This window comes from Ranitomeya imitator, chromosome 3 (assembly GCF_032444005.1).
Source record: "Ranitomeya imitator isolate aRanImi1 chromosome 3, aRanImi1.pri, whole genome shotgun sequence".
NCBI lineage: Eukaryota > Metazoa > Chordata > Amphibia > Anura > Dendrobatidae > Ranitomeya > Ranitomeya imitator.
Window position 1 is genome coordinate 280,431,992 of NC_091284.1, and position 21,873 is coordinate 280,453,864.

The 21,873-nt window shown below is 42.9% G+C and overlaps 1 protein-coding gene across 1 annotated transcript in view; it reads left to right on the forward strand.

Moving 5' to 3' along the window:
* The window catches only part of LOC138669768 (contactin-associated protein-like 5), a 1,597,333-nt gene that overhangs the window by 1,348,665 nt on the left and 226,795 nt on the right, over positions 1 to 21,873 (forward strand). The window contains exons 17-18 of the mRNA XM_069756498.1: positions 14,011 to 14,229; positions 16,318 to 16,557. Of these exons, the coding sequence (XP_069612599.1) occupies positions 14,011 to 14,229; positions 16,318 to 16,557 (459 nt within the window). The remainder of the gene's footprint in view (positions 1 to 14,010; positions 14,230 to 16,317; positions 16,558 to 21,873) is intronic.

Genomic DNA, 21,873 nt, shown 5'->3' on the forward strand with positions numbered 1-21,873 from the left:
ACTCCTAGACAGAGCATCCGCCTTCACATTTTTAGAGCCCGGAAGGTACGAAATCACAAAGTCGAAGCGGGCAAAAAATAACGACCAACGGGCCTGTCTAGGATTCAAGCGCTTGGCAGACTCGAGATAAGTCAAGTTCTTATGATCAGTCAATACCACCACGCGATGGTTAGCTCCTTCAAGCCAATGACGCCACTCCTCGAATGCCCACTTCATGGCCAGCAACTCTCGATTGCCCACATCATAATTACGCTCAGCAGGCGAAAACTTCCTGGAAAAGAAAGCACATGGTTTCATCACTGAGCAATCAGAACCTCTCTGTGACAAAACCGCCCCTGCTCCAATCTCAGAAGCATCAACCTCGACCTGGAACGGAAGAGAAACAGCTGGCTGACACAACACAGGGGCAGAACAAAAACGACGCTTCAACTCCTGAAAAGCTTCCACAGCAGCAGAAGACCAATTAACCAAATCAGCACCCTTCTTGGTCAAATCGGTCAATGGTTTGGCAATGCTAGAAAAATTACAGATGAAGCGACGATAAAAATTAGCAAAGCCCAGGAACTTTTGCAGACTTTTCAGAGATGTCGGCTGAATCCAATCCTGGATGGCTTGGACCTTAACTGGATCCATCTCGATAGTAGAAGGGGTAAAGATGAACCCCAAAAATGAAACTTTCTGCACACCGAAGAGACACTTTGATCCCTTCACAAACAAAGAGTTAGCACGCAGGACCTGAAAAACCATTCCGACCTGCTTCACATGAGACTCCCAATCATCTGAGAAGATCAAAATGTCATCCAAGTAAACAATCAGGAATTTATCCAGATACTCACGGAAGATGTCATGCATAAAAGACTGAAACACAGATGGAGCATTGGCAAGTCCGAACGGCATCACTAGATACTCAAAATGACCCTCGGGCGTATTGAATGCAGTTTTCCATTCATCTCCTTGCCTGATTCTCACCAGATTATACGCACCACGAAGATCTATCTTAGTGAACCAACTAGCCCCCTTAATCCGAGCAAACAAGTCAGATAACAATGGCAAGGGATACTGAAATTTAACAGTGATCTTATTAAGAAGGCGGTAATCAATACACGGTCTCAGCAAACCATCCTTCTTGGCTACAAAGAAGAACCCTGCTCCCAGTGGTGATGACGATGGGCGAATATGTCCCTTCTCCAGGGATTCCTTCACATAACTGCGCATAGCGGCGTGTTCGGGCACGGATAAATTAAATAATCGACCTTTAGGGAATTTACTACCAGGAATCAAATTGATAGCACAATCACAATCCCTATGCGGAGGTAGAGCATCGGACTTGGGCTCTTCAAATACATCCTGATAATCAGACAAGAACTCTGGGACCTCAGAAGGGGTGGATGACGAAATCGACAAAAATGGAACATCACCATGTACCCCCTGACAACCCCAGCTGGATACCGACATGGAATTCCAATCCAATACTGGATTATGGGTTTGTAGCCATGGCAACCCCAACACGACCACATCATGCAGATTATGCAACACCAGAAAGCGAATAACTTCCTGATGTGCAGGAGCCATGTACATGGTCAGCTGGGCCCAGTATTGAGGTTTATTCTTGGCCAAAGGTGTAGCATCAATTCCTCTCAATGGAATAGGACACCGCAAAGGCTCCAAGAAAAACCCACAACGTTTAGCATAATCCAAATCCATCAGATTCAGGGCAGCGCCCGAATCCACAAACGCCATGACAGAAAACGACGACAAAGAGCATATCAAGGTAATGGACAGAAGGAATTTGGACTGTACAGTACCAATGACGGCAGACCTAGCGGACCGCTTAGTGTGCTTAGGACAATCAGAAATAGCATGAGTGGAATCACCACAGTAGAAACACAGACCATTCAGACGTCTGTATTCCTGCCGTTCAACTCTAGTCATAGTCCTATCGCACTGCATAGGCTCAGGTTTAACCTCAGGCAGTACCGCCAAATGGTGCACAGATTTACGCTCGCGCAAGCGTCGACCGATCTGAATGGCCAAAGACAAAGACTCATTCAAACCAGCAGGCATAGGAAATCCCACCGTAACATCCTTAACAGCCTCAGAGAGACCCTTTCTGAACAAAGCTGCCAGCGCAGATTCATTCCACTGAGTGAGTACTGACCATTTCCTAAATTTCTGACAATATACTTCTATATCATCCTGACCCTGGCACAAAGCCAGCAAATTTTTCTCAGCCTGATCCACTGAATTAGGCTCATCGTACAGCAATCCGAGCGCCAGGAAAAACGCATCGACACTACTCAATGCAGGGTCTCCTGGCGCAAGAGAAAATGCCCAGTCTTGAGGGTCGCCGCGCAAAAAAGAAATAATAATCAAAACCTGTTGAATAGGATTACCAGAAGAATGAGGTTTCAAGGCCAGAAATAGCTTACAATTATTTTTGAAACTTAGAAACTTAATTCTATCTCCAAAAAACAAATCAGGAATAGGAATTCTTGGTTCTAACATAGATTTCTGATCAATAGTATCTTGAATTTTTTGTACATTTATAACGAGATTATCCATTGAAGAGCACAGACCCTGAATATCCATGTCCACACCTGTGTCCAGAATCACCCAAATGTCTAGGGGAAAAAAAAAATGAACACAGAGCAGAAAAAAAAAAAAAAAAAAAAAATGATGTCAGAACTTTTTCTTTCCCTCTATTGAGAATCATTAGTTTGGCTCCTTGTACTGTTATGTTTGCTAATGACAGGTGTTATGAAGGCAATCCAGAAACACAGTGTGCTTAGCGATCAGAGCGCACACAGTGATCTGACAAATACCCAAAAATACAAGGACGAGCTCTGAGACGTGGAAACTCTGTAGACTGCACACCTGATCCTATCCTAAACACAACTAAAAGCGGCTGTGGATTGCGCCTAACAACTACCTAGGCAACTCGGCACAGCCTAAGAAACTAGCTAGCCTGAAGATAGAAAAATAGGCCTGACTTGCCCCAGAGAAATTCCCCAAAGGAAAAGGCAGCCCCCCACATATAATGACTGTGAGTAAGATGAAAAGACAAAACGTAGGGATGAAATAGATTCAGCAAAGTGGGGCCCGATATTCTAGGACAGAGCGAGGACAGTAAAGCGAACTTTGCAGTCTACAAAAAACCCTAAAGCAAAACCACGCAAAGGGGGTAAAAAAAACCACCGTGCCGAACTAACGGCACGGCGGTACACCCTTTGCGTCTCAGAGCTGCCAGCAAAACAAAAGACAAGCTGGACAGAAAAAAAGCAACAAAAAAGCAAAAAGCACTTAGCTATACAGAGCAGCAGGTCACAGGAACAATCAGGAGAAGCCCAGATCCAACACTGAAACATTGACAAGGAGCAAGGATAGCAGCATCAGGCGGAGTTAAGTAATGAAGCAGTCAACGAGCTCCCCAGAACACCTGAGGGAGGAAGCTCAGAAGCTGCAGTGCCACTTGTGACCACAGGAGTGAATTCAGCCACAGAATTCACAACAATCCCCTGACCTTACCCCCGCTGTACTAGAGAACGCCACTGACTGTCTCTCTGCAGTCTCAAACATCATGTCCGCTCTCTATCTGAAACTCAACCTCTCCAAAACTGAACTTCTACTAACCTCCCTAAATCTGACATTTCCCTCTCCGTGGGTGGCACCATAAGAACACCCTGGCAGCAGGCACGCTGTCTGGGTGTTATGTTTTACTCTGATCTCTCCTTCACCTCCCACATACAATCTTTTGCCCGCTCGTGCCGCTTACACCTAAAGAACATCTCTAGAATCCGCCCTTTTCTCACCATGAAGACAACAAAAACCCTCACTGTTGCCCTGATCCACTCCCGCCTGGACTACTGCAAAGCTCTATTAATTGGCCTCCCCCTCAGTTGACTTTCCCCTCTCCAGTCCATCCTTAATGCAGCAGCCAGGGTTGTCCATCTGGCTAATCGTTACTCAGATGCATCCGCTCTTCGCCAGTCATTACACTGGCTGCCCATTCATTACAGGATACAATTCAAAGTACTTGTTCTCACCCACAAAGCTCTCCACAATGCGGCACCTCCTTACATCTCCTCCCTCATTTCGGTCTATCGGCCTAGCCGACTGCTGCACTCTGCAAATTACTTTCGGCTAACCTCTGCACTAATCCGTACTTCCCACTTCCGACTCCAAGACTTCTCCCGCGCTGCTCCAATCCTCTGGAATGCTCTACCCCCAGATATTAGGACCATCCACAACTTGCATAGTTTTAGGCGCTCGCTTAAAACACATTTGCTCAGAGCGGCCTACCATGTTACCTAATCAAAGTCATTTCATGTTTGTGTGTGTAGCCCATTCACTATCTCCATCTATCCCCCACCCCTGAAGATGGCTGGACCATCATTGTAAATACACCTGTACTTTGTATCTCCCCCACCTCATTGTAGGTTGTAAGCTCTCACGAGCAGGGTCGTCTTATTTTGCTTTATTGTATTGTTAACGTTGTTACCTATGACTGTTGTGTTTGAAACTGTTAAACTGTAAAGCGCTGTGGAATATGTTGGCGCTATATAAATAAAGATTATTATTATTATTATTACTGGTGCGTAACATGTCATCCAACCCAAATCAGCAAAAGCCATGTAAACCGGTTGTGTGATAAGTATTACATCAAAGTATAAAATCATATATACAGAGCCTTTAAACTCAGCTACTTGTAACTTGTAATTCAGGAGTTTATAGGTTTCACGTCACTCATATGGACATGCTTTTGTCTGAGCTGGTGTTAAAGGATACAGATATTTGGCAATTGCTCAGGACTTCCATACCTAAAGGAGTGTGCAACATGCAGTTTGTGTGTAATATAAATGTGCATGTTTATTATGGCGTTTGGCATGCAGTATATGTATTTAACATGCATTGTGTGTCTTTGTGTAACATGCAGGGTATGTAAGTAGTGTGTGTATATAACTCTCAGTTTGTATTGGTTTGTTTTGTTTGTAATATGCGATGTGTATATAACATGCAGTGTGTATGTGTCTGTTTGTTTTGTGTGTAGCATGTAATGTGTAGCATATGAAGTGTGTATGAGTAGCATAAGAACATCATAATAGGAGCAGGGAAGGGGATCAGCGGTGCCTCACCGGAATCCGGATGAACACAGGTGCCAGGAACAAGTGGCTGGACACCACTCATTAGCAATAGCAAAGAAAGAAAAAAGTTCCAGCACCAGGCGTCTCTTCATTAAAGTCTTCAATATTTTATTTTTATGTCAATAAAAAAATCATGCAGGGACACAGCCCCTACATGCCTGACGCGTTTCGAACAAAGTTCTTAGTCATAGGCATAAGAACAATATATAAAAAACATCCTTATATACCAATTCCATTAAGTGAAACCATGTACACCTGTTATTTGACATGATTGGTTTACATTCATTACAAAATCAAACGTAAGACAGCCTACCAGAAATCATGACGTCTAAATAGATAGGGCTAAATTATCGCAGCGACATTAGCTATTTTTATTAATAACGGATGGCGGTTTGAGCTTACATGTTAACTAGTGTTTTGGGGTTTTTTTTCTTCCCACCATGAGAGCCGCATATATGTTTTTCTGCGGTTTCAAATGGATGAAAGTTTTGTTTTGCGAACATTTAGACAGGATAAATTAATATAGAGATTAGCAGAGAACTATGTTGCGAAATAATTTTTTTTCTCCCTTTTTGCTTTATATTATTCTATACTTTTACCATTTAGAAAAAAAATACATAAAGTTACTACACAGGGAAAGTAGAGATGTCTTTTACAAACTTATTTCGTGTGGCAAGAAGGCCCAATCTATGCAGATGTCATGATTTCTAGTAGGCTGTCTCACATTTGACTTTGTAATGAATGTAAATTAATCATGTCAAATAACAGGTGTACATGGTTTCACTTAATGAAATAGGTATATAATGACGTTTTTATGTATTTTTCATATTCCTATGATTAAGCACTTTGTTCGAAACGCAACATTTTTTCTTGACATCAAAATAAAATATTGAAGATTTAAATGAAGAAATGCCTGGTCCTGGAACTTTTTTCCTTTCTTTGCTATTGCTATGAGTAGCATAAGGTTTGTCTGTAAAATAGAGCATGTGTGTGTGTGTTTCTGATATACAGTGTGTCTGTAGCATCTAGGTTTATAAATCATGGCCCTGCTGATGAGCGTACAAGGTGTAAACATGTCGGTAATCTTTGGACAAAAAAACAAAATTGGGTGAATGGATCACTTATGTTTGAACAGAAATCATAATTCTCAGCAGCATATCACCCACTGCATACAGGAGATGTGCTGCCAATAACACGATACTGTAGGAGGACAGAATAGTCGTATGAACGATCGTTCTGTCCCCATCATGCTTTGTCAGCTTGTGTAAAGTGGCCTGTGAACAAGCGCTGAATGACTTGATTACTGTTAATTGGTGCTTGTTTGAAATGCACCCTAAATGTTTCTGTTTAATGGTGCTATACATTAGCATTTGGGGCCTTCATTTTAATTTTACCCAAGGCCATACATTGAAATGGAATTAGTATCTCTAAATGTTCCATGCATCACAATATTCACACAGACTTCCATAAGTAATGTGATTGCAGCTCATGAGTATAACTAAATGATATAATATGGAGCTACATGACTGGATACACAATTCAGACCATCCAAACTACTTATCATTCTAGACTGAACACGACATCTTGCTGATCACGTGGTCATAACTATAATGTCATGTGATCAAGACATGACAGCTCTACCGTCTTCTGTCACATGTCCTAATGAGTGTGCTGCCAAGAACAATGACAGCCTAGACACACATAAATATCTATGATGATCATTCTGTGAGCATGGTCAGTGGGGTCGGCCTGTCTTAACACGCTATAATGCAACCACCAATGGTTTTGTGTAATCCTACCCTAAAGGTTTTATGCACTCGTTGATTATGATTAACAAGCTTTCCCAGGAACACTCTTTTCTTGATAATCAGGCATTGCAAATAGTCTGACAACCACCTGATAAAGTAGCACAATGCTCCTTCATTGAATGAAATAATTCTTAATGTGTAATAATTATTTTAATTTTTGTTTCATCAAGCAATAGTATATTTCTAGTACATTTGTGCTCAAAAGTTTACATGCCCCAGCAGAATTTTTGATTTCATGTCCTTTTTTCAGAGAATATGAATGATAACACCAAAACCTTTTCTCCACTCATGGTTAGTGGTTGGGTGAAGCCATTTATTGTCAAACAACTATGTTTTTTCTTTTTAGATCATAATGACAACCCAAAACATCCAAATGACCCTGATCAAAAGTTTACATACCCCATTTCTTAATACCATGTATTGCCCCCTCTAACATCAATGACAGCTTGAAGTCTTTTGTGGTAATTGTGGATGAGGTTTTAATTTTCTGAGATGGTAAAGCTGCCCACTCTTCTTGGCAAAAAGCCTCCAGTTCCTGCAAATTCCTGGGCTGTCTAGCATGAACTACGCTATTGAGATCTCTCCAGAGTGGCTCAATGATATTGAGGTTAGGAGACTGAGATGTCCACTCCAGAACCTTCACTTTTGTCTGCTGTAATATGTAATATATTTCAACACAGAAATGTACTTCTTTCTCCTGTATTATATATGTATTTAATGAAGATAGATTTTTATGTTACTAAAGTAGGAGATGGTGCAAAAAATTCTATGTAGATAGGAGGGAAGGAGGAGCGAGGAGGTTGAAACAGAACTCCTCCCCTCCCTCCATATCGAATCTTATTAACAGCAACTCTCATCTCCTTAGTTATGTAAAAACCTGTCTTCACTGAATACAGATTTTACTTGTGAACTGAAAGCAGTTCATCTGCAGGCTTGCTTTAAACTCATTGTTCTCAGTAGTGCAAGTTCTCAGCAGCCCCCAAGGGCTATGGGGTACTCGGATCCGGGCCCTTCTATTCTCAGTGGGGATGTCATGGTGGCTGACCCGGTCTGTGGCCCTAGGGGAACGTCCGCTATAAATTGTGGGAAAGGTCTTTAAAGGGATAATGTTTGTGATGCCACCTGTGGTATTCGGTCAGGGTGACTGATGCTGCTTAGGGGTCAGCTGGGGTGATGTTATGGCAGCAAGATGGTATACCTTCCCACAGGTGAAGTGTATCCCCAGGGCTTCCCAGAGTGTAGATAGTGGATGTTGGATGATGTAAGGCGCAGTGAATAACGAGGACACAAGGTTGCAGTCTCTTTACCTTTACTGAAGGCTTCAGCATCCACAGTCCAGGGTAGGGACCACAGGGTGGGCAGAGTTCGGCCAGTCTGAAGGCAAATCCAGAGTCCCCTTATCCAGGTGGAATTCAATAGCCTTCCTCTAGCGCCTGGGCGTTGTAGTCCCTCCCTGCTGAGCAACTCGGTAAGGTCCTCACAACTATTGTAGGTGTTAAATCTCTTCCTCTCTGTCCCCCTGACTGATAGGACAAACCCATATGACTGGTGGCCTGAGGCTTTTTATAGGGACCTTAGAAACGCCACGGCCCCCACAAGTTGCCACCCTGCCTCCTGGGTATATGGTCGGGCAGCCAACGTGGAATCAACTGTCCTGCCAGTCTCTGAAGTAATGGCATAGAGATCCATACTCCCTCGGTGTTCTGGCTACCAGTAGTGCGCTTCAGAAGGAGGCAGCCTGCTTCTAGCTGGTCTCCCACTGATGTTCCTCTCCTGTTGCTATGACTTCATTGCTCACTCACTGCAGCACAATTCCTTTCAATGTCTCCTTCTTGGGATGCTGCCGCATGGGATGCAGGTGCAACTCCGTGTACCCTCGTCTTCCGCAGGCCGCAGTCTGGAGCTGGCTGGAACCCACTCCAACCAGCCTCTGCCAAACTCGGTCGTGACTCACTGACTATCTCCTACTCCCTCCAGTCAGCTACTGTCTAACTTCCTAACCAACCAGGGTATATATACTAGATTCCTTGATAGGGCGTTGATCCAGGGAACTAGTCTGATTGCTGTATGTGGAGTCGGGAAGGAATTTTTTTCCCCAATGTGGAACTTACTCTTTGCCACATGGTTTTTTTTTGCCTTCCTCTGGATCAACATGTTAGGGCATGTTAGGTTAAGCTATGGGTTGAACTAGATGGACTTATAGTCTTCCTTCAACCTTAATAACTATGTAACCCACCAGTTTTACCTATGTGTGAGGAGTGCCCTAATAGATAGAAGCATGGCTCCCCCTGGCGGACGGGAGTGTGAAGTGTGTTTTGTTGTTGTGATACCTGGACAGAAGATCTCCTTCATTGCCTTCAGACATCACTCCCCCTGGTGGAAAAATAACATTACTGCAATGACAGGACTCTGGGGCGCTGCAGTAGCACTTCATCCTGCGTAAGCAGGACCTCTGCTGCAGAGAACAATGTCATCCTATGTACATGAGCAATCATATTATCGATGTTCTGTGCACGTGGGAAATGGAGTCGGCCTGTGTAAATGGGCTAATTAACAAACAGCTGATCGGTGGTTGTTCAACGTTGCTATAAAATCCCCCTTAATAATGTGTCATATTTCTATTGCCACTATACCGTAAGGAAATGCAGCCATATTGTACACGTTTTTGTAGATGGCTGTGACGCTGTTTTCTCTTGATCAACCAGCCTGAGTTATCAGTAGACTTATTTAATATTTATATGTTTTATTTAGTATTTTATCTGTAGAGATGCACTTCATTACTATAATAGCTGCAGCATCAGATGCAATAAAACGTGGCCCCGAGGCCCTTAATCTCATTAAATAAATGATACATTTTGTGAAAGCTAATTGCTTCCTAATGAGGTTTGATGTAATGATAATTGCACTCCAATTCTGTCTGTTTTTCATTTTTGTGGACATAAAATTTTTAAGTAAAATAAACAGTTATAAATGAGAACTTTAATTGCCGCCCATAACTTTACAATTGCGCGAAACTTGCATTAACAAAAGAAAACTTGGATGAATCCTAAATACGTGAAACTTCTCATTACACAAGCATTGCTTTGTGAGTAACGTGGAAATAATTTCATTGCCTCCAGGCTTTTTTCCAGACCTTCTTCTACAGATAAGCAGCCCAAGAGGAAATCTGCCTTCAAGCAGATGTAAAAAGTCAATTTGAATATAGTCCTACACAAGACACCTTCCTTAATCACTTGGGCTGCTCCATCAGATTAGGACGAGATTCTCTATTGTATTTCTAAAATGTAACACTAATACATAGATACTGAATGGAGCTCATTGGAGGGGTTATACAGAGTAAAATTCAGTAACCAGAAAAAGAATCCCATAGAATACATCTTTTACATGCTTTGAATAAAGATGTTACAGAATATACCTACTCCAATCCCTAAAGGTACACTGTCAGCACAAAATGACTGTTTAATCCAAGTACAGGCCCTTGGTGCACCCATGGTGGGGCCAAACATTTATGTCTCACCAATTTGTTTCCCTTTATCTTCAATCACCCCTTCTTTAATTGACAGTTCTGGCTTTATAGAACCAGAGAGGACTGGAGATAGATTGAAAACAAGTAGGTGGGAAACTGAACTTGAATTTTTTTTTTGCCCCGCAATGATGCACCAATTGTTAGGAGTCGAGTTCCCACTGCTGCACAGGGGGAATCTCGAACCATGTCCGCTGCGGTCTCCCATTCTCCTCCAGCCGCAGTGGATCCTGCTCAGTGAAGATGTCGGTCCCAGCATCTGGCTCAAGCTGATACTGTGCCCTTGGTTGCTGCTGCCTTTCCCGGCTCTGCCTTAGTAGCCAGTACTGATCAGCAGCGAGCAGGCGTTTCAGGGACTAAGTCCTGCTTTTCCCATACTGAGCATGCCCACAGGACGACCTCCCATTGGAGGTTGAGGGTCACGTGCTCTGGTCCTGTAGCAGCTCCTTTTGGACCACTAGGAAGGTCCTTGAGTGCTACAGCTGTAAAAGCTTTGCATGGCTGCATGGCCATGCGCTAGTATAATCCTATCATTGTCGTTGTGTGTGGATGTGTGCTTTTTCTGGTGATTGCTCCTTAATCATTCCCATTCCTTGTGTTGTTGAATGTTCGCGAATGTTGGAGCTACCTAGCACCTGACAGTGCTATCCTACACCAGAGCACGATATGTACTGCGTCAAACCAGCAGTGTCCGCCTGCACGGCACTGCACGTACTCTGTGATGTAGTCTAAACGTATAGTGACAACTGGTCAGTGTAGGGTGGGAACTCCCGCTTGATCTCTGCAGCTGACTCGGTGTGTCCTCAGGTGCGGGCTCAAAAGCCACCGAGGGTCAGACCGGGATTAATCACCAGCTTAGTGGGGGTGAGTCTCAGGGATCCCACAAGCGTTCGTCTGCTGCATCCTGTGTTCGCTAACAGGGCACAGCGTTTCATTTGTTTCACTGCGACTCTGTGAAGCAACAGAGTTCGCTTTAGTTCTTACCAGGTGTCTGAACCCGAGTTTACTCCGGTGTAGTACCGCCATATAGTGCCGCCATTACTTAGCTGCAGGTTCCATCTCTGCATGGTGGACCCCGGGCTGTGAACGCAACTTTACCATCTTTAATCTATTCGGTGCGTTCAGCCAGCCATAACACCAATAACTTGAACAGTCATCCTGTGATGACAGACTCCCCTTAAACATTTACATCAACTTTTACCGTTCTCAATCGTCTTTCTTAAACTTATATCTGGTTCTTGAATGGGGTTTAATCCTTACCTTATAGTGAGGTGGTTTAGCTCCAGCTTAAGGCTTAGAATTCAATTAATAAATAATGTCTGATGCAATGTAACAACCTGAGCAAATGTGGCAGGACAAAGTCATGATGTCAGCTTTAATAAAAAAAAAGATAATGATTGAAACACTAAGCAAAGTTCTTGTTTAGCTCCAAGTGGATGTCATAGGAGAGATAGAAAAGTAAGATATTCTCCATTGTGAGAAGTAGCATGTCTGCAGAGACCTAAATAAATGGTTCCATTCATTAACATCGATTAGTGCTACGGAAAAGTGAAATGAGGTCTTCAACCCAGAAACGTAACACACACTCTTTCTGCCGAGACTATGGGGCTAACACTTTCCAAGGTTCACCATACAGTCCCAAAACACCAAATAACTTTTTCTGAACAGTTACCACAACATGCTTTTTGGGGGTAAGAGCCTCCAGCTTTTGGGCTTGTCCACTTTTGGATACCATTTATTTTTGCTTAAATGCATATATTTGGAACTAAAAATCATTTTTGAAATTGAGTTTCATTAAAGTTTTGCAACTTTTCGCTTTTACTGACGTTAATTCTCTGCATATTCAATTTTGATGTAGCCTGTGGCCGCGCAGAGAAGCTCAGAAAGACACAGACATTAGTTACAAGCCATGTTCAGAGCAAGATCACTGATAATTTTTAGCTTATTCCGCGGCCAGAAATACACAGGTAACAGATAGGCCATAGAAGGCAAATGGCGCAAAACTTTCAAACAGAGTATAATTGCAAAAATACATTTACTTAAAATATAGCAATAAATTATCCTCAAAAATGGACCACCCATTTAATCCTAAAGGATAACAACCTTAATAACCTTGCCCTCGCTTTTATGATTTTTCCTGTGAATATGCACTCACAGCACCAACAGTGAGCATTAGGCTTCGCTCCAACACCTTCTTGTATACTGTGACATCTGAAGAAGGAAACAAACCAAATGTGGTCAAACTGCAGTAAACCAGTTTGGGGCAGTGGTTGGGCCAGCTCATCCCTATTCCTGTAGGTCAAAGAGATTGTTCTTCAACCACCCACTAACCCAATGCCAAGCTAACACTTTACTTCCCCCAATGAATCTTGCTCCTGCTTCTACATTCCCCTACAAACCATAAAACCTCTTTGAAGATACTGGCACTTCATTCACTGGAATGCCCTACAAGAGTAGAAAAATCGAGGGTCTCCACTGTGCACGCCACTACACTTCCCGAACCCTAGTGCCCCCAAGAGAAGTGGGGCTGGAAGAAGTTACAATTCTGCCATGTTAGTAATCCAAGTATTACTATTTTTGAGATACAATTTGCAGTTCTGGCTCTGTAAAGAATTGCTATATAGACACCTATATGGGAGCACAACAATTTGGTAGCATCAGAAATAAGACTTATAACTGGGAACATTATGGCACCAGCATATTTAGACATTGAGCATTCACTGAATGGTGCAGCAGAAGGCACCTCCAATGACTTCACTTTCATACAAGTGAATATTTGATCAAAATGACCTCATACAGTTATGTCTAGAGCTGTATTCACAATTCCGCTGGTTGTTACTGGACACAGTCAGAAAGTTGGCTGTAATACATACCCCTAACTGCTGAGCTGAACTCCTTCATTGTAGGGGGTCAGTGGGAAATTCCTTTTTTACACAGATGAGGTGATTACAGATCCTGGTGTAAATGTGACACTTCCCAGAATCTTTGTGCAGACACTGAACAAACAGAAAAGTGCTGTGAGATTTCACTTTTGAGACTTAAAAATGTGTTTACAGCTCCATCTAATGTGTTTTCAAGATTTGGATATTCAATAATTAGTGGTTTCATGCTTTATTAATGTCATACAATATTTTCAAGTGCAAATAAATTACGATGTGGTGTCATTGGCCTGAACCAGGAGTAGCAAAAGACGTAGAAAGACAAGGAAAAATTATTTTGGAGTATTTGAATAACAACCTTTTATCACAGCGGTATGATAACATAATGAGCACAATTTTACAAATGGTGGCAGCTCTGGCAGATGTATCTGCCTGTTTGTTCTGTGTGGGAGGAAGATGTGCTTTTCATCTACATTTAACACATTGATTGTTGCTTTTTAAATGTGAAAAACTGAGAAACAAATGAAGAACCCCAAAAAGTTACTTAAAGGAGCATAAAAGTAAGAGAGATAAAATGGGATGATGTTAGTAACTAGAGTAAGTTAACCAACTGATGAAAATAATTATTGATTATTGTATTGATTGTTTCTTCCTTACAGCTCCCTACCAGGTCATATTTTCATATGATGTCGGGAATGGGCCCTTGGAGGTCTCTTTACAGTCAGTCACTGCTTTGAATGATGGCCAATGGCATCATGTCAGAGCTGAGAGGAATATTAAAGAAAGCAGTCTCATCATAGACAACCAGCCAAAAAAACTAGTGCAGAGTCCATCCGATGGAAAAGTCCGTATCCAGCCTAACACTCAACTGTATGTAGGTAAGTGAAGTTCAGCTGCTGCTTTGCGAATACTTTAAACCAACCCTCCACCGCACAATAAAAATGTCTCAATATATGCATAATGCATAGTTAACATACCTTGTGCCCTCATTCTGATGCAGTTTATTACTGGTCCCCTCTTCATATAAAATAGCTGTCATTATTCTCTAGAAAAACGTTTTTCTAAAAGTCTAAGTCACTTTCCTGCTTTAGACTAGTCCATCTAAGTGAAGAGGGGGTCTCAGGTTAGACTTTGTTCTTTGGTAGTCTGGGACCTCCTCCCTGCTATTATATGAACAAGCCATGAGCAGAGGGGTGGAGTGCCCCAGTATGAATAGAGTACACTATTCATTGCTAGGATGAGGCTTCCCCTTACTGTCAAAATGGTCAACCCAGAGCAGGGGGTTATCTCATTCTAGACTATGTTCTTTGGTAGTCTGGGACCTCCTCCCTGCTATTATATGAACATGCCATGAGCAGAGGGGTGGAGTGCCCCAGTATGAATAGAGTACACTATTCATTGCTAGGACGAGGCTTCCCCTTACTGTCAAAATGGTCAACCCAGAGCAGGGGGTTATCTCATTCTAGACTATGTTCTTTGGTAGTCTGGGACCTCCTCCCTGCTATTATATGAACAAGCCATGAGCAGAGGGGTGGAGTGCCCCAGTATGAATAGAGTACACTATTCATTGCTAGGACGAGGCTTCCCCTTACTGTCAAAATGGTCAACCCAGAGCAGGGGGTTATCTCATTCTAGACTATGTTCTTTGGTAGTCTGGGACCTCCTCCCTGCTATTATATGAACAAGCCATGACCAGAGGGGTGGAGTGCCCCAGTATGAATAGAGTACACTATTCATTGCTAGGACGAGGCTTCCCCTTACTGTCAAAATGGTCAACCCAGAGCAGGGGGTTATCTCATTCTAGACTATGTTCTTTGGTAGTCTGGGACCTCCTCCCTGCTATTATATGAACAAGCCATGACCAGAGGGGTGGAGTGCCCCAGTATGAATAGAGTACACTATTCATTGCTAGGATGAGGCTTCCCCTTACTGTCAAAATGGTCAACCCAGAGCAGGGGGTTATCTCATTCTAGACTATGTTCTTTGGTAGTCTGGGACCTCCTCCCTGCTATTATATGAACAAGCCATGACCAGAGGGGTGGAGTGCCCCAGTATGAATAGAGTACACTATTCATTGCTAGGATGAGGCTTCCCCTTACTGTCAAAATGATCAACACAGAGCTGTTATATGGACTAGCTCCGAGCAGGAGGAGAGTCTCAGAATAGTGCCAGAAAGATGAACAATTAGGGCACCAAATGTTTTAACTATGCATTTTGTATTCATTGTGTACTGTTGATTATGAGATGAAATACACAGACTTTGTCTTTTCTACCTGCTCATTTTGTGGATTTTTTTTACATTTTTTTACTGCTTGCTGTTGTAAAACAAGTCTCTGTACCGTGGATAAACAGTCTCTTGTAGACATAAAAATTACTGCATATTAATGTATTTAAGAGAGGCAAGAAGATACGACCATCCACTGTCCCTAGTATTAGTCAAAGTACAAAAAAATTGTAGATAAAAACATGGTAAGGAGAAAGGGGGAAATAGCACATATATGAAGAATAAGAGATATGCACACAACAGGAGCATAGGCAGGTGTATATACAATAAATCACATCGTGAATGCTGGTAGTATATGAATTACTCCCAATCCAGTGCCCTACTAGGCAACAAAGTGATTCATTGACAACACATGTGATTGCTTCCAGCATATGCATTAGGTTAGATTGTGTTTAACTCTTAAAGAAAAATAGTCACAATAATAAACTATGCATTACCTAAGGGTGACACCAGTAAATGTAGGGAGTCGGACTCCAAAATGTATGTGTGGCCGCCCCGACGCGAGCTTCGCACAAGCCTTCGAAGGTTTACGTTTACGTATATTGCATGTTATACATGCTTTCTTTTCTCATAAGTAATTTCTGTTATAATAATGCATTTGCAGTTAAATTTGACTATTAGATGAACATATTATTACTATTTGAAATAATACCAATATAATAATATCATTTGTTTCCTCGAGGTGGGTCTTCATCCAGGCAGAAAGGATTTGTGGGTTGTCTACGTTCTCTCAAGATAAATGGACTAATCTTTGACCTGGAAGAAAAAACCAAGGTGACACAGGGGATCAGGCCAGGATGCCCAGGTCACTGTAGTAGCTATGGAAATCTATGTCACAACAACGGGAAGTGCATGGAGAAGCGCAATGGATACACCTGCGACTGCACCAACTCTGCCTTTGAAGGACCTTATTGTAGAAAAGGTAAAAGGCTTTATTGCAGGAATGACTGCTTGTTAAAGTTCCATCAATTTTATTGAATTATTTTACTCACTTATATAGCACCATTAATTCCACACTGCTTTACAGATATCGCCATCACTGTCCCCATTGGGGCTCATAATCTAAATTCCTTATCAGTATGACTTTGGAGTGTGAAGGAAAAACCGTAGTACCCAAAAAAAACCACCCAAACACGAGGAGAACATACAGATTCCTTGCAGGTGTTGTTTTTGGTGGGATTTAAATCCAGGACCCTAGCGCTGCAAGGCTACTGTGCTAACCACAGGGACACATTTCTTTTCTATCTGCACAACTCCGTCAGTATATGATGATTCCTTTATAGAAAGCCGCAAGGGTAAAAAACGCAGCAAATCCGCAAGAAAATCGCAGCAAAAACGCACAAAAAATGATGCGGAACCGCACAAAATAACGCGACAAATCCACAGATACGTTTTTTGCCAGGAGAGGCAGAATCCGCACCAGAAATTCCTAAGCCTAATCCGCAACGTGTGCACATAGCCTTAGAGAGTACTACTACTTTTTAGTAGACTTTGGCCACAACTCATCATTGCTGATTGTCCATGTTTGTGGAGTCATTTGCTCCTTTTTAGTGGCTTTAGTATTTGAGCCCTATTCTCTATACGTTTTGTGACTTTTTAAAAATTCTATTTTTTTTAAATCTTTTTTATTTGTCCTCATCAACTTTGCTTATGCAGATGTTTTATACAAATTGATGAAAATCGAATTTTAAAAACAAAAACCGTTGAAGAAAACAATACATTTTTAATTTTGCAAAAACTGTCAGCAAATGCAGCCTAACAAATAATTTTATGATGCCTGCTATCTGTCACTGAATGAAAACATTTTGCTTATACTCAATGCTTGCAAATTTGTTTCCTTTATGAACTAAACACAGCAGCAGCAGAAACTGCACAGATCTCTCTTTCTCTCTACTATATACGTCATCCCCTGGCCTTAAGGTACCATCACATTAAGCGATGCTGCAGTGATCTAGACAACAATGCCGATCGCTGCAGCGTCGCTGTTTGGTCGCTGGAGAGCTGTCACACAGACAGCTCTCCAACGACCAACGATCCCGAAGTCCCCGGGTAACCAGGGTAAACATTGGGTTACTAAGCGCAGGGCCGCGCTTAGTAACCCGATGTGTACCCTGGTTACCATTGTAAAAGTACAAAAAAAACCACTACATACTTACATTCCTGTCGCGTCCCCCAGCGTCAGCTTCCCTGCACTGTGTAAGCGCGCTGGCCGGAAAGCAGAGCGGTGACGTCACCGCTGTGCTCTGCTTTACAGCCGGCCGGCACTGACACTGGGGGACGCAGGGAAGCTGACGCTGAGGAACGTGACAGGAATGTAAGCATGTAGTGTTTTTTTTTTACCTTTACAATGGTAACCAGGGTAAACATCGGGTTACTAAGCGCGGCCCTGCGCTTAGTAACCCCATGTTTACCCTGGTTACCAGTGAAGACATCGCTGAATCGGCGTCACACACGCCGATTCAGCGATGTCAGCGGGTGATCCAGCGACGAAATAAAGTCCTGGACTTTCCCCAGCGACCAACGATCTCCCAGCAGGGACTTGATCATTGGTCGCTGTCACGCATAACGATTTCGTTAACGATATCGTTGCTACATCACAAAGAGCAACGATATCGTTAACGATATCGTTATGTGTGACGGTACCTTTACTCCTGCTGTACTACAGAACGCCACTGACTGTCTGTCCGCAGTCTCTGACATCATGTCTGCCCTCTATCTGAAACGCAACCTCTCCAAAACTGACCTACTTCTGCTCCCACCATCTACTAACTTCCCTAAACCTGACGTTTCCCTCTCCATGGGTGGCACCATAATAACACCCCGGCAGCAGGCACGCTGTCTGGGTGTTATGATTGACTTCGATCTCTCCTTCACATCCCATATACAATCTCTTGCCCGCTCATGCCGCTTACACCTAAAGAACATCTCTAGAATCTGCCCTTTTCTCACTATAGAAGCAACAGAAACCCTCACTGTCGCCCTGATCCACTCCCGCCTGGACTACTGCAATGCTCTATTTATTGGCCTCCCCCTCACTCGACTTTCCCCTCTCCAGTCTATCTTTAATGCAGCATCCAGGGTCGTCTATCTAGCTAATCGTTACTCAAACGCGTCTGCTCTTCGCCAGTCATTACACTGGCTGCCCATTCATTACAGGATACAATGCAAAGTACTTGTTCTCACCCACAAATCTCTTCACAGTGCGGCACCCCTTTACATCTCCTCCCTCATTTCTGTCTATCGGCCTAACCGACCTCTGCGCTCTGCAAATGACTTTCGACTAACCTCTGCACTAATCCGTACCTCCCACTCCTGACTACAAGACTTCTCCCGTGCTGCGCCTATCCTCTGGAATGCTCTACCCCAAGATACTAGGACCATCCTCAATTTGCATAGTTTTAGGCGCTCCCTCAAAACACATTTGTTCAGAGCGGCCAATCATGTTCCCTAATCAGTTATTTTTTTTTTGTGTGTATCTCCATCTATCCTCCACTCCCTGAAGATGGCTGTACCATCATTGCAAATACATCATTGTAAATACATACCTGTACTTTGTATTTCCCCACCTCATTGTAGATTGTAAGCTCTCACGAGCAGGGTCATCTTGAGTTTTTTCTTGGGGCGTGTACTTCTCTCTTTTTGATGTTGCCCATAAGTAGGGAGCAACACACAACAGAAAAAGTACAATAACTCTGCAGTGAGACACCTTCTTATGACTCCCAACACATTCTTATAACCCATGAGGTTTGATCAGGAGATAAGTCATCTGAAATTATACAGTGCCTTAAAAAAGTAGTCATACCCAGTGAACTATTCCACAATTTTTCTCATTATACCCAGAAATGTAAATGTATTTAACTGGGATTTTTTGTTATATACCAACATAAAGTAGCAAGTATTTGTGAAATGTAAAGGAAATGTTACATGGTTTTCTAATTATTTTAAAATTATAAATCTGAAAATTGTGACCTTCAATTGTATTTAGCCACCTATAGTCTGATATGCCTAAATTAAATCCTGAGTAACCAATTGAGTCCAGTGAAGGCCTAATAGGTTTGTTTGAGAAAATTAGGATGGCATAATGAAAACCAAGGAACACACAAGACAGGTCAAGGATAAAGTTGTGGAGTAAAGCAGGGTTAGTTTCTAAAAAAAATATCCTCGAGTTTTGAACATGTCACAGACCACTGTTCAATCTAGTATGCAAAAATGGAAGGAGTATGGCACAACTGTAAACCTACCAAGACATGACCATCCACATATACTGACATCACGAGCAACAAGAGCATTTACTAGAGAGGCAGCCAATAGGCCCATGGTAACTCTGCAGGAGCTGCATAGATCCACAGCTCAGGTGGGAGAATCTGTCCACAGAACAACTATTACAGTTTGCTCACACTAGCATATTAAAAATTCGTCCCATCCTCATCCAGGAGACTGGGATGATTTATTAGCATTTGTCATCTGTGTTCTGTCCCTATACAATCTGTTGCTTTGCTCAGCAGCTGTTAATATTTTACAGGACCATTTACGGGTTGCTATACTACAGAATTGTAATGTATCCATAAAAATTAAGATGCCATACTGATGGTCCGAATAGCATGCAATTTTTTTCTCACACAGTACCAATTTTGGAGCAAAATTGCAGCATGGTGTGATTTTTTTCTTATGGTTAGAAAAAATATACAGTTCTGCACTGCCTCATTAAATAAAATTGGTCCCAGTACAATCCAAGGTTTTACCTTTCAGCATGAAAAAGTCCCTAAACATACTGCCAGATCTACAGTGGAATGGTTTAGATCAAATAATATTTATGTATTTGAATGTCCCAGTCACAGTCCTAATCTCATTGAGATTCTGTGGCAAAACCTTAAAATTGCTGTTCTCAGATGCTCTCCAACCAATCTTACTGGAGAGCAAAGAAGAATTGGCAAACATTTCAGTCTTTAGTAGTGAAAAGCTGGTAGAGACATACCCCCAGGGCCGGCGTCAGCACCTGGCGCACCTGGGCAAATGCCGGGGCCCTGGGGAGAGAGGGGGGCCCACTCACGCTGTCATAGATACAGCTGGGAGAGCAGAGCAGGAGATAACATGCTCTCTCCGCCCACAAAGTCACTGCTGGCTGCCTTCTCTTAACCCCTATGTGCCAGCTCTGACACAAGCATCTTCTCACTCAGTCAGTGCAGCCAGGCAGGCACACATAGGGGTTAAGAGAAGGCAGCCAGTGTGACATTGTTTGTGGGCGGAGAGAGCACATTCTCTGCTCTGATCTCCGCCCCTGGCTGGCTGCCGTGCTGCTGAAGTTATGAGGCAGGTTCAGGAGAAGCTCCTAGTCCTACCAGTGCCTGCTATATACTACGTGGGCTGCGCTGCTATATACTACGTGGGCTGCGCTGCTATATACTACGTGGGCTGCGCTGCTATATACTACGTGGGCTGCGCTGCTATATACTACGTGGGCTGCGCTGCTATATACTACGTGGGCTGCGCTGCTATATACTACGTGGGCTGCGCTGCTATATACTACGTGGGCTGCGCTGCTATATGCTACGTGGGCTGCGCTGCTATATACTACGTGGGCTGCGCTGCTATATGCTACGTGGGCTGCGCTGCTATATGCTACGTGGGCTGCGCTGCTATATGCTACGTGGGCTGCGCTGCTATATGCTACGTGGGCTGTGCTATATGCTACGTGGGCTGTGCTATATGCTACGTGGGCAGTGTTATATACTACATGGCTGTGTTTATATGCGATCATGAATCGGGGTATGTGTTAAAGGGGGGGCCCACTGAGACTCTTTCACCCGGGGCCCTCAAAAACCTGGAGCCAGCCCTGCATACCCCAAAAGACCTGCAGCAGTTATATGCAGTGAAAGGTGGTCCTGCAAAGTATCAGGGGAGCTGAATCCAAATGCATGTCACGATTTTCAGATTTATAAAATACTTGATACTTTGTGTTGACATAGCACATATAGTCCCAATAAGTTTGTGGGTGTAACATGAAAAAATGTGGAAAAATTCACAGGGTATGAATACATTTTTGAGACACTGTATGTCATACACTGAAATAACTTCTCAAAGCTACACGGTATTGTGTTCTTCTTTCCTTTGATTGTTGCTGTTTGCCATTAATTGGGCAACGTTGTACAGGGGGAAGTTTATGCTTTCAATGAAAGCTGACTGATATCGCCCAATTCTGGGCAAGAATTAACCAATTTGGTGCCAAATACCAAAGAGG